The 14,162-nt window shown below is 42.7% G+C and overlaps 1 protein-coding gene and 2 non-coding genes across 3 annotated transcripts in view; 1 reads left to right on the forward strand and 2 right to left on the reverse strand.

Moving 5' to 3' along the window:
• LOC126355711 (uncharacterized) overlaps positions 1-949 on the reverse strand; it is a 55,600-nt gene extending 54,651 nt beyond the window's left edge. The window contains exon 1 of the mRNA XM_050006078.1: positions 862-949. Coding sequence (XP_049862035.1) covers positions 862-949 — 88 coding nt within the window. The remainder of the gene's footprint in view (positions 1-861) is intronic.
• A 7,192-nt stretch (positions 950-8,141) lies between these two features.
• On the reverse strand, positions 8,142-8,216 carry Trnas-cga (transfer RNA serine (anticodon CGA)). Its single transcript has one exon. It is a non-coding gene; the product is annotated as a tRNA-Ser (tRNA).
• A 237-nt stretch (positions 8,217-8,453) lies between these two features.
• On the forward strand, positions 8,454-8,528 carry Trnas-cga (transfer RNA serine (anticodon CGA)). The gene has a single exon. It is a non-coding gene; the product is annotated as a tRNA-Ser (tRNA).
• The last annotated feature ends 5,634 nt before the right edge of the window (positions 8,529-14,162 follow it).

Below are 14,162 nucleotides of genomic sequence, written 5' to 3' on the forward strand. Positions count from 1 at the left end.
GCTATTAGGGTCATTGCAAAGTTTGGCGATATACATCTGAGTAAATTAGCTTACCACGCCTATTTTCATTCTCTGCTTTCGTATGGCATCATATTCTGGGGTACTCGTCGTTGAGTAAAAGCATGTTCATTGCACAAAGGCGTGTAATCAGAAAAATTTCTGTAGCTGATCCAAGATCATCCTGCAGACACTTATTTAAAGAGCTAGAAATCTTCACTATAGCCTCATAATACATATATTTACTTGTGAAATTTGTTATTAACAATCCGAACGAATTCAAAAGTAATAGCTGTGTACATGGGTACAACACTAGGAGAAAGGATGATCTTCACTACTCAAGGTTAAATCTGACTTTGACTCAGAAGGGGGTAAATTATGCTGCCACAAAAGTCTTTGGTCACTTACCTAACAGCATCAAAAGTCTGACAGATAGCCATATAGCATTTAAAAGCAAATTAAAATAATTTCTTAATGGCAATTCCTTCTACTCGTTAGAGGAGTTTTGGATATAGTAAGTGGGTAATTTCCCAAAACATTTAAAAATTAAAAAAAATTGAGTGTCACGTACTATTTTGTCTAATGTAATATCTTGTATAGACAACTTTTATTAACCTGACACGTTCCACATCATTACGAAGTGTCGTATTCATGATATATGGAACAAGTACTAATCTAATCTAATCTAACCTGTGCGGGGAAACTGTGCACATTCAGCTAACGAGGCGAGCACGGAAAGTGCCACAACCCTATTTTCCAGAAATTTTAGCAGAAGAGGAACCAAAATAAGCGAACACCTCTCTCGACTTGTCCGTAGATACTGGACCGTTTCTGAGAAAACGATGTTCAAAGTTTTCGAAATACTTTGCGCCTCTTTTAGCGAGTTAACAGTGCAGCCGAAGCGGTGCAGTCTGAAAGGGAAACAGTTGGATGACTCAAGGAACACATTCATTGAGGCATTAACAACGGGTTAGAAAACTGTTGCAGAAACAACGAAACAAACATGCCAAATTATACACACCACAAACCCCCAAGATTGGCGATCTTTTACAGAAGCTCGAAACTGAGCGCGGACTTCAATGCGAGATGCTTAGAACAGTTTCCACAACTAAACTTTCTCTCGAAACATGGCAGAAAATCCAAAGAAAATAAAATGGTTCATATGGCTCTGAGCACTATGCCACTCAACTTCTGAGGTCATCAGTCGCCTAGAACTTAAAACTACTTAAACCTAACTAACCTAAGGACATCACACACATCCATGCCCGAGGCAGGATTCGAACCTGCGACCGTAGCGGTCACGCGGTTCCAGATTGAAGCGCCTAGAACCGCACGGCAACACCGGCCGGCGAACCTCAGTTGTAATTTTTCAATTAATGTAACGGTCTAGTATCCCCTAACTAGATAAGAAATATTGATGTAGCAACCTTCTAGCGACGTGGGTAGGTAAATGAAAAAATAAAATAAAAACAACATTCGCGATTCGAATACGGGACGCAAACTTTAGGGGCCGCAACGCTATCCACTGTACCACCATTTACTCTGATTCTATCGCGCACTATAAGGCATCTAAAGTACGTCGAAAACTTTGACCGTCGTTTTCTGGCTAACGGTAGAGTATCTATGGAGAAGCCGAGGCACGTGTGCGTTTATTTTGTGTCCTCTTCCACTGAGCGAAGTTTCTAGCTAATCGGGCTATAGCACTTGCCGTGTTCTCCTCGTAAGATAGGTTTATCCGGTGCATTCGAAAAGAAAAGTGCCGGAGATCGTGAAATCAAAAGCACGGAAGCTATCGTAATTCCATTGCCTGCCAATAAGAGTGTTGGAGTCCCAAACTCTCTGCAGTAGGGACATGGGCGCACATCCCCATGATACCAGAGAGAGCATACGCAACCACCGACTGTCCACTTGCAAAGCATACAGTGTATTTTCGTTTCGATACCGTTAACCCTTTTGTGTACACTATGATCTTCATTACATTTAAGGGGAGTTAGAACGGAAAAAACTTTTTATTCACGTTTTCGGATTTGTATCTCATTATAAAATTTGCAATTTCTCGAATAAAATAATATTATAACCACTTATAAACGCACGTGGGAAGTATTTTATTTTATTTTTTAAATATAATCTACACCGGCTGACAATGTTAAAATTTTTACGTGCATTACTTCAAGATGTAATAAAATCAGTAATTCTTATATAGAAGGCTGTGGACTGCTGTGTTATAAAGGTTAAATTACTTGTTTGTATTGGTAGCACTGTAAAAAACAGTGCTGTAGCATTTCATAGTATAAACACGCGATGTATGCCGAAGTGCTAACGTTTTTCCAAGGAAAAGTGACGAATAGATTGGTAAATCTCTCAAAGTACGACGTCAAAACGGTTTTTAAGAAACGTGGGTTTCACGGTAAAAGATTTTCGGGTAAAAGGAAACATTTTATTCAACATGTGACATGTGAGGTTACAGGCAATGAAATACAGGCCAACTCGTCAGTATCTAGAGAAACAGCCATCAGTGCTTCAAAGATTAAAATAAAAGGTTGTGATGCATAGATTTCTCAAAACTAAAGTGATGTAAATGGTAGGTTAGGTTATATTCTGATAGATTTACGCATATATGGAGGGCCAGTTAGTTTACGTGAAGACAGTGACGTACCAAATGGAATAGCCAGGAAACTTATCATTGATTGTGCCAGTTCTAAATATACTCACCCATTTTGGAATTCTGATAAGTGTAAAGATAATTATTTTGAAGTTAGTGTTGGTGCTTTCATGGATTGAGAGCTATTGGCAAAGGACACACTGCAGCAGAAACAATATGTTCCGCCATGAATATGTCACGCCCACCTTGTAAAATCGACAAGTATGTAGGATTTATTGGAGTTGCTGTTGAATCTGTTGCGTATGAGTCAGTGAAGGGTGAGCTCAGATGTTAAGCCCCATTTTGAACCCAAATCTGTTGTGGATGATATCGTAGGCAGAGCCGTGTCTAATTTGCAGACGATGTGCCACTTCGTCAATAGTTAATCGTCTGTCTTAGAGAATCATTTCACGTGAACGCTCAATGGTTTCTTCATTTGTGGCGGTAAACAATCGTCCGGCTCCTTCATCGTGCGTAACACTTCGGCGACCACTTCGGAATTTTACAATCCATTCGTAGACATTCCGTTGTGGCAAAACACTGTTCCCGTACTGTACCGAAAGTCTTCGATGAATTTCAGCCCCTGATACGCCTTCCGACCACAAAAAACGGATCACTGAACGTTGCTGTTCTTTGGTGCAAATACACAGCGGAGCAACTACGATTAACAACACGGCAGCGATAACGAAACTAACCTAGCAGCTCGAAAATTGAACAACAAATAAACAAAGCATCCGTCATCAACGCAAAATGACAGCACTAACAAAATAAATAAAAATATAACCAAACTGTGGATAATAATTGACTCACCCTCGTATTAAACGATTCCGTCTGTTAGAGCCGTGATTCCCATCCTAGATTGGAATAATGTGATTTTTTGAAGCGTAAAAGAACAGGGTTCAATTGTTTCTCGGTCATGAAACTAAATTATTTCTAATATATCATTACTATTATCTTTATTTCGTAAGACTGTAACAGTGGTTTCATATGTTAGCAATAATTATCTTTTTTTATATACTAGCATTAACGCGTGACACATTGTTGTGGACTTTGCAACTTGTGAAACGAATGTACGAATATCTTTCCTACGTAGTCCGCCCACTACACGCATGCTTTGTACTTTCCACAGTGCATTTACAACAGTAACACTGAGACATACGTATCACATATGTTTAGATATCTTATGAAAATTCCTTCTCCTAGTTGTTATTTCCCGCAGTAGACCAGAAATTGCTTCAGTACTCACTTCGCAACAATAAACGAATAAACTGACTGCACAGCACAATATGACGTAATTAATGGCTGTAGGGCCCACACAGTATTATCGTTGTTATCAGTGGAGGTGATCAGAAATAAATCATTGTCATTTCAGAAATAAGGAGTCCTTCAATAAAGTGATTTACAAACAGTAACTATTTTAATAAGGTTGATTTTAAGTGGAGGTACAGGTTGTAGTTGAAGCAAGCGTCGCTAGGGGGAAGAGTGGTACAGAGCAAAAATGTTTTCTAATTAGTCTCTGCCCTCAATGTGGACAGTTAGCTTCTTGTCTGAGAAGCAGTTGTAGGTAGCACTCGTGTTGCACCGACAATTGTTTCATCCATACATACTGTAAAAATGGGTTTATGTATGAACGTACATTTCACAGCTCCTCTTAAACCACTGGAACGATTTAAACCAAACTTGCTACACGTATCTCTTAAGATAAGGCACCAATCGCCGTGGGGTTAAAAAGTACCTAACGGTCATGGATCAGAATATATGACGTCATAAACAGTGAGATGCGTGAAAATAACGCCGCATCATGCACGAAGCCTTTATACATTTATTCTTTACTATTAAGACACTCTTGCAGGCACGTAAGTTTCAGGAAATCCCTAACATCTGCCAACGCTTTTCACGGCTTTCAACTGCAAACAGAAAACGGTCGCGGGTGAAAACATTAGTCTTCTGTAGAACTATAAAGATGCATTGTCATACAGACTACAAAAATCGCGTTCTAAACACTCGAAGCAGCTGCGGCGAGCGTTCGGAACCTGATTCATGATTTCAAAGGTGTATTCACGAACACACGGAAATGTTTTATTTTTCGCTGTTACACTAGAAACACAGTTCATTTTTTTTTCGCTTGTAACAGGAAATTCGCAAAATCAATACGCAGGCAATGCCCGGTTTGTAAGCTAGTCATTAAATTAAAAAAAAAAAAAAACGTTCATAAGCTCGTGGGTTGGAACACCTATAAAAACTGTACGTAGCCTGTATGTTGGCAGCGCTATAGACTCTTATAATATCGCTGAAAGCGCTCTGCGCCCTCGCCAAGAGACTCTCTGGTTGGACGGACTAGCAGTTATTGAATGGATAGGGAAGTGTATGGACAAGATATTCTTAGTGAAGACTCTGTGCTGGTAGGACATTCGTTGCAAAATGAGGATGGCTGTTGTTGGCAATGTTTGAGTAGTGGAACTATTGACGACTATAAAATTTTTGGAACTGGATGTCACATGAAGAAGGTAAAATCTGCTAAGTACATTGTTTGCTCTTCAACAAAATCTTTCCTTTGCTAACCATATGCCTCCTAGTAGTTAGAGCCTACAGTTGTTAGTATCCTTTCATTTAGCTGGTTGTAGTTGCTACTTGCTGTAATTGCTGTAGTTCGTGTTATGAAGAGTCTCTGTGAGGTAAGTGACTTTCGAAAAGTATGGGCTATTGTTAGCATGTCTTCCAATTTAGGGCCATTCCTTTGTGTTAACTATTTGAAGTCATGCTGTCATTGTAGAGCAGTCAGACTGCGTTGGGCTTGTATATTGTGGGTAATAAATGAATAGGTTAAGTCTGAGTTGTCATTGTCAGGAACAATTCCGTAGGTCAATGTAGAAATGATATAAATAAGTAACGAGACATTAGCTTTAATTGCACTCAGTAGTTTAAGTAAACACAAAGAAGTTTCAAAACTATGTATCGTTTACCTTCCTTCCTTTTAAAAATTAGTGTGCAAAGGAATTTCTTTATCATTATAATGTTTAGTTAGGAGCTATTGTTGATTATGATTGGGATTGTGAGTACGGGTAGTTGTTGAGTACTAACTAAAATACGACTGCACTCAGGGTTTATGGTTGAGAACCACTGTATTAGAGGAGTACTAAAAACTGAAATTTATTGCCTAGGCAAAGCATTACAAGAGTTATATATGTGCCTTGATCGACGTTTTAATTTATTTATAGCAATTAAAACACCTTCTTTTAAGTGAATTTAATTATCAGGATCGTTGTATTTTAACATCGTCTTTAGAATGAAATACATTGATTGCTTCAAAAGGCTTTTCTGAAAAAGTGTCAAAATTAAGGCGAGCTATTTTCGTATGTTAGGTTTTGCGGGATTAGTTAATAGAGGCAAAACTTGTATGCCAACGGGAATAAAAGTTGGTCTTTACCACTACACTATAGGCCATTAAAATTGCTACACCACGATGATGACGTGCTACAGACGCGATATTTAGCCGACAGGAAGAAGATGCTGTGAAATGCAAATGATTAGCTTTTCAGAGCATTCACACAAGGTTGGCGCCGGTGGCGACACCTACAACGTGCTGACATGAGGAAATGTTTCCAACCGATTTCTCATACACAAACAGCAGTTGATCGGTGTTGCCTGGTGGAACGTTGTTGTGATGCCTCGTGTAAGGAGGAGAAATGCGTACCATCACGTCGGATTGTAGCCTATCATGATTGCGGTTTATCGTATCGCGACATTGCTGCTCGCGTTGGTCGAGATCCAATGACTGATAGCAGAATATGGACTCGGTGGGTTCAGGAGGGTAATACGGAACGCCGTGCTGGATCCCAACGGCCTCGTATCACTAGAGGTCGAGATGACAGTCATCTTATCCACATGGCTGTAACAGATCGTGCAGCCACGTCTCGATTCCTGAGTCAACAGATGGGGACGTTTGCAAGACAACAATCATCTGCACGAACAGTTCGACGATGTTTGCAGCAGTATGGACTATCAGCTCGGAGACCATGGCTGCGCTTACCCTTGACCCTGCATCACAGACAGGAGAGCCTGCGATGGTGTACTCAACGACGAACCTGGGTGCAAGAATGGCGAAACGTCATTTTTTCGGATGAATCCAGGTGCTGTTTACAGCATCATGACGCTCGCATACGTGTTTGGCGACATCGCGGTGAACTCACATTGGAAGCGTGTATTCGTCATCGCCATACTGGCGTATCACCCGGCGTGATAGTATGGGGAGCCATTGGTTACACGTCTCGGTCACCTCTTGTTCGCATTGACGGCACTTTGAACAGTGGACGTTACATTTCAGAGGTGTTACAACCCTGTGGCTCTACCCTTCACTCGATCCCTGCGAAACCCTACGTTTCAGCAGGATAATGCACGACTGCATGTTGCAGGTCCTGTTCGGACCTTTCTGGATACAGAAAATGTTCGACTGATGCCCTGGCCAGCACATTCTCCAGATCTCTCACCAATTGAAAACGACTGGTCAATGGTGGCCGAGCAACTGGCTCGTCACACTAGACCAGTCACTACTCTTGCTGAAGTGTGGTATCGTGTTGAAGCTGCATGGGCAGCTGTACCTGTACACGCCATGCAAGGTCTGTTTCACTCAATGCCCAGGCGTATCAAGGCCGTTATTGCGGCCAGAGGTTGTTGTTGTGGGTACTGATTTCTCAGGGTCTATGCACTCAATTACTAGTATAATATATTTGTCCAATGAATACCCATTATCATCTTAATTTCTTCATGGTGTAGCAATTTTAATGGCCAGTAGTGTAATACGTGTCAGTACAGCTGGGAATAATTTCGAGAGGACGAAGTAGATACGAAAACTTGAACCAGGCGAAGACAGCTTATAAAGGGTATAAAAAGTGCGTCGAAGGATGCAGAGAACAGTGCAGTCGTTCTCGTAAGGCGGAAAGGGTGCGATTTATGTGACGTCTAAACGTACGTGATCATTGGCTTTTGGGCTAGGGGTGGAAGAACATCCGAAAGGGCTAAGTTTATAACCTGTTCGCCTGCCGCCGTGGCTGAAGTGCATGCCAAAATGGCGCTGTCCAAACCCGGCGCCGAGGCAACCGTGCAGCACCACGGACCATAAATGACAGGTGTTAACGACGGCTTTGGAGGTGAGTGCGAACGAAGAGTCGTGCAACTTTTGAGCAACTGACCGCCCAGATGAGACAAGCGACTACCAACAGTGTCTCCTCAACGACCGTTCAGCGAACGTTGTTTCGTATGGGCCTCTGTACCAGGTGCCTGGTTCATGCACCCATGCTGACTGATGTGCATCGGCTATGGAGGCTGAAGTTCGCTCGGCAACCCTGCAACAACTGTCGGAAGGGTCGAACCGGAGGAGACAGAGTCTCTGGAATATTTTCGTAGCATTCCCTCGGTGACCTCGTCATTCTGAAGGTACAATGGACCAACACAAGTATGCGTCAATCTTTGGGCATCATCAAACTTCCTGATAGATTAAAACTGTGTGCCGAACCGAGATTCGAACTCGGGACCTTTGCCCTTCGAGGGCAAGTGCTCTACCAACTGAGCTACCCAAGCACAACTCAGATCCCGTCCTCACAGCTTCAGTTCTGCCAGTACCTCGTCTCCTGCTTTCCAGACTTCACCTCTACTTTCTGGAAACATCCCCTAGGCTGTGGCTAAGCCATGTCTCCGCAACATCCTTTCTTTCAGGAGTGCTAGTTCTCCAAGGTTCGCAGAAGAGTTTCTGTGGAGTTTGGAAAGTGGGAGACGAGGTATTGGCAGAATTGAAGCTGTGAGGACGGGTCGTGAGTCGTGCTTGGGTAGCTCAGTTGGTAGAGCACTTGCCCGCGAAAGGCAGAGGACCCGAGTTCGAGTCTCGGCCCGGCACACACCTTTAATCTGCCAGGAAGCTTTACACCAGTGTACACTGCAGAGTGAAAATTTCATTCTCGGGCATCATGTCCACCCCCAAATGCAGTTTATTGCCGCCTCGGAAGGATGGCACTAAGCAGCTGGACAATACAACGTGTCACACTGCTCGCAGTGTGCGTGCGTGGTTCGAAGAACACCAGGTCGAGATCACCGAGATGTCCTGACCAGAACATTCACCGGATTTAAACACAGTGATCCTCCTTTAGACAACTAATTACTGCATTTTGGTGATGGTCTTCTCCTGTATAACATTTTCTTCTGGTCGTCAGTTTGTTCCCGACGTCACATTCTGGGATTCCATTGGTTAGTTTGAAGTAAAGATTGTTGTTGAGAACCGGCTGTGTGCTAAGCTACTGCCTCTCTTGCTCTGTCGTGCGACGTGCCTAGATAGCTCAAAATCTAAATTCCTCCCGAACAGGCTATCTTGGACCAAAGGTACCGACCGGCTGCCGTGTAAACTGGATGCGGATATGGAGGGGCATGTGGGGAACACACCACTCTCCTGGCCGTACGTCAGTTTACGAGACCGGAACCGCTACTTCTAAATCAAGTGGCCTCTCAATTTTCCTCACAAGGGCTGAGTGCACCCCACTTGCCAACAGCACTCGGCAGACCGGATGGTTCAAATGGCTCTGAGCACTATGGGACTTAACTTCCGAGGTCACCAGTCCCATAGAACTTAGAACTACATAAACCTAACTAACCTAAGAACATCACACACATCCATGCCCGAGGCAGGATTCGAACCTGCTACAGTACCGGTCGCGCGGTTACAGAATGAAGCGCCTAGAACCGCTCGGCCACTTCGGCCGGCGCAGGCCGGATGGTCACCCATCCAAGTGCTAATCCAGCCCGACAGCGTTTAACTTCGGTGATCTGACGGGAATCGTTAATACCACTGCGACAAGGCCGTTGGCAGATAGCTCAGTCGTCAGAGAATTTATCCACGAAGAGCAAAGGCTTTGCGTTCTAACCCGGGTCCAGCACACCAGTTTTAACCTGCCATGAAGATTCAGATCACCGCACACTCCGCTGCAGAGTGAAAATTCATTCTGTACGCTTTGTCGTTTTGAAGAGTACATGAAAATGTTTCCGGGTGCAGCAGTCGTGAAGAAAACGATATACCGGTGGCAAACCCTGTGTCATTCTCAAAGCAATGCAAGAACTGCAGGTGAGTCCTGGAGCTCCGTGATTTAAATCCACGATAGAACGGATAGCACTTGCACAGAGAAGAGCAAAGAACGAACGATAAAAATAAAACGTGACTCGGAAGAAAGCACCTTCGTTATTTCCAGTCCGTTTACTGGGACTAAAGAGTAAGATGCTTGTTTCTCACGGACGCGAAAAAAGTAGGAAGCACTAATGCCACCTGCGAATAACTGAAACCGTTCGAAAACATGTCACAAAATCATCTCTGGGCGAATTTTTCTGTCACTGAGTCGTGGCAGAATTCTCTAACAACGGTATCTTATACAGACTAGTTCTGTCCGACTTCCTTCGCGCTTACCGGATATCAAGCTCAGCGCCTGGGCACTAGTTTCCTGAAGCAGTACATCACAGTTCTGACAAAAACTCTATGGAATCGCCTCTGAAGACTTAAAGCTTTGCGAGCACTGGTAAGTACAAAACATTTATACATTATTAACTTAGTCGACAGTAGCTGAACGTGTAGCGTACGAGGCTTGTAACTAAAAAGACGCAGGTTGGGATGCCAGTAGCAGGATTATCTATTTTACTTTCATTAAAAGCCTATGTTCGTTTTCAAAAATAGATATAATTTAACAAACGTTGAATCATGTCTTAATAAACATGTTGTTGTTGTTGTGGTCTTCAGTCCTGATTTAACAAACGTTGAATCATGTCTTAATAAACATGTTGTTGTTGTTGTGGTCTTCAGTCCTGAAACTGGTTTGATGCAGCTCTCCATGCTACTCTATCCTGTGCAAGCTTCTTCATCTCCCAGTACCTACTGCAACCTACATCCTTCTGAATCTGTTTAGTGTAGTCATCTCTTGGTCTCCCTCTACGATTTTTACCCTCCACGCTGCCCACCAATACTAAATTGGTGATCCCTTGATGCCTCAGAAAATGTCCTACCAACCGATCCCTTCTTCTGGTCAAGTTGTCTTCAGCATTCTTCTGTAGCACCACATTTCGAAAGCTTCTATTCTCTTCTTGTCCAAACTATTTATCGTCCATGATTCACTTCCATACATGGCTACACTCCATACAAATACTTTCAGAAAAGACTTCCTGACACTTAAATCTATACTCGATGTTAACAAATTTCTCTTCTTCAGAAACGCTTTCCTTGCCACTGCCAGTCTACATTTTATATCCTCTCTACTTGGACCATCATCAGTTATTTTGCTCCCCAAATAGCAAAACTCCTTTACTACTTTAAGTGTCTCACTTCCTAATCTAATTCCCTCAGCGTCACCCGACTTTATTCGACTAACATCTTTAATTTTTAGTTAGCAATCGGATGAAAACACGAGTATTGACAGTAAATTAAAATCTGGTATAAAAATGTGGAACTTCAAACAGATTCTAAAATACTATCTCATTTCTAGACATTGAACGGTGTTATTGATGTATATAATTGTGCGCGTAACAATAAGGTATTTCCGCGCCGAATTTTAACTTATTTTCACATGGCATCACCATCATCTCCTTCCAAAGATTAGGTGTTACAGTAAGTACCCTGTACAGTCTCTATCATCTATGTACCTCCTGCGAGGTCTACCTACTGCTCTATTCGCAGCCAGTCGATAATTCATTGCCGCACGGAGTGGGCGCGCGGTTAGAGCCGCCATGTCACGGGTTACGCGGCCCCCGCCGGAGGTTCGAGTCCTCCCTCGGGCATCGGTGTGTGGGTTGTTCATAGCATTAGTTTCAGTAGTGCGTAAGTCTAGGGACTGATGACCTCAGCAGTTGGAATTCACTCACATTTGAACATTTTTTTGATAATTCATTGTCTTGTTTGGTAATCGATTTTCTGTCATTACATCAACACGATCTTTCCATTATTTTCTATTCTCTTCTACCTTGTCATTAACTGCTATTATTCTTATATCTCATTTTATTTTTTCATTCCTTATTTTATCTATTTTATTAGAGCGTCTTACATATCTCATGAATATTATCTTTGTTGCCTGCATACACGATTTTCTCTTTTTTTATTATTATTATTGGCTGTGAGTCGGAAAAGAGTAGGTACATCCATAGTTTTACAAATTTCATTTGTTTTTTTCTGTTTTTCTTTCTTTTTTGTTGTTATTTTTATTTTTGTTTTAAAGTTCTTCCAACTGCTCCGCAGATAGCTTGAAATTTATTAAGCTTCTTCTCAATGTCTTTACGATGGTCGAATCTAATATCAGATCACAGATAACTGAAGGGGGATACTTTTTTAAAATTTTCTCACTTATTACTGTTTTCGTTCTGACTGGATTCCTGCCTCTGAAAGCCATTATTTTTGTCTTATTTGCGTTTTGGCTCAATCTATACATTCATTTTTGTAAATTATCTTCTGGTTCAAATGGTTCTGAGCACTATTTGACTTAACATCTATGGTCATCAGTCCCCTATAACTTATAACAACTTACACCTAACTAACCTAAGCACAGCACACAACACCCAGTCATCAAGACGGAAAGAAAATCCCTGACCCCGCCGGGAATCGAAACCGGGAACTCGGGCGCGGGAAGCGAGAACGTTACCTCACTACCACGACCTGCGGACAATTATCTTCTGTTTTCTGTATAGTAATCTGGTCATCAGTACATAATATACACGGTTCAGTCACATTAATGTGCTATCTTCGACGTCAACGTGCAAGAACTACTCACAGGCTGCAGATGGCAGCACTAGCTGCAAGTGACACATAGAGCGTGACGGGGGTGGGGGGGGGGGGGGGGGGGACGCAGACAGCAATGCAGTCGTTGTCATAATGCGGAAATGGGGCGATTTGTCTGACGTCCTGAAGGGAATAATCATTGACTTTCGAGCCAAAGATGGAAGCTTTTCGTAGATAGCTAAGTCGCGTGCCGCCATGGATAAAGCATGCTGTGCATAGAAAAGTGGCGGTATCCAAAACCGGCGCTGAGACAAGTGTGGTCCACCACGAGCCGTAGATGACAGGCTGCAGAGATGTGTACTGGCGAATACACGTCCAACTGTTGAGCAACTGTTGGCCCAGGCGAACCAAGGGGCTACCAAATGTGTTTCCTCAACGAACGTCGAGCGAACATTATTGTCTACGGATCTCTGCGGTGGGCGCGTGACTCATGCACCAATGCTGACTGCGGTTCATCGGTGATGAATTCTGGAACTTGCACGCCAATATCGCAACTGAAGGTCCACTGAGTGGGGAAAGGTGGCCTTTTCATACTGCATCGGACAGATGGCCCTTGGTGCGTACGGCCTTGCAACAAATCTCGTCAAAGTGGAGGGCAGAATGAACCAACACAGGTATACATCTATCCTTGGGGATCACGTCCACCCATAAATACAGTTTGCATTGTCCTCGGCACAACGTCATCTACCAGCAGGACAATGCAAAGTGTCACAAAGCTCGCAGAAGACACGAGTGGGTAGAAGAGCGACAGGATGAACTCACCTTGCTCCCATGGCCATCAAACAGCCCGGATTTAAATCCAGTCCAGAATTTGTGGTACGACCTTGATACAGTTGTTCGGATCATGAATCCTCAACCTACAAACCTAGCACATCTGACCACAACACTGGAGTCGGGATAGCTCCACAACACTGTTGGTACCTTCCAGAGCCTCAGTGACCCTCTTCCTCCACGTCTGCACTGCAAAAGTGGACCGTGTAGTGTTTAATGGTATGCTAAATCCTGTTTTCTTTCCTAACTGTATTCTGTATATCCACTCCATAACTAGATCGTTAACACACAAATCAAATCAAATATGTGATAGACTACACTCTTTTAGAACCCTTTCATATATGTAGCAATCAAAAATAAATCATGTTTATTAAAAACTGTCATTTAGTTTTTGTTAATGAGCATTTCCACTCGCAACAGATATGGAGTTCTAATAAAAGTAAAAAAGTTTCTGACGTGATTTGAACCATCGTTGTAACATTGCAAAACTTGTGTGCTACGTGCTCACCTCCTTTTTTTTAAACAAAAATAACATATTCATAAACTACATACGAAAGTAATTACAATGTAAGGTGTCTATAATTTCGCACCTTAGAAGCACTCATCCACATGCTTTGCCGTGAACTACAACCACAATTAGGTATCATTTGATAGGGTCTACATCGTATATATGAATATATAAAGGAGACTGATATTTTCACGTACGCCTTGTAAATAATTGTTAACGCTTATAGCGTGAAAGGTGACGGAATGTCTTTATTAGCAGAACGGCGTAATGAATGTTGGCCTACACTAGTAGAGTTTGAAACGCCAGTGAAGATGAAATGGCAGGCAGAACTCAACGTCTGGGCGGAAGGCCCGCACAGGTGTTGGTCCTGCTTAAACACAGGAAGTAGCTAGACGGACATCGTGGCACCTGAGCTCTGGAGCACAATAGGGTGACGGCCGGCCGCTTTTGTAACA

Source organism: Schistocerca gregaria, chromosome 3 (genome assembly GCF_023897955.1).
Source record: "Schistocerca gregaria isolate iqSchGreg1 chromosome 3, iqSchGreg1.2, whole genome shotgun sequence".
NCBI lineage: Eukaryota > Metazoa > Arthropoda > Insecta > Orthoptera > Acrididae > Schistocerca > Schistocerca gregaria.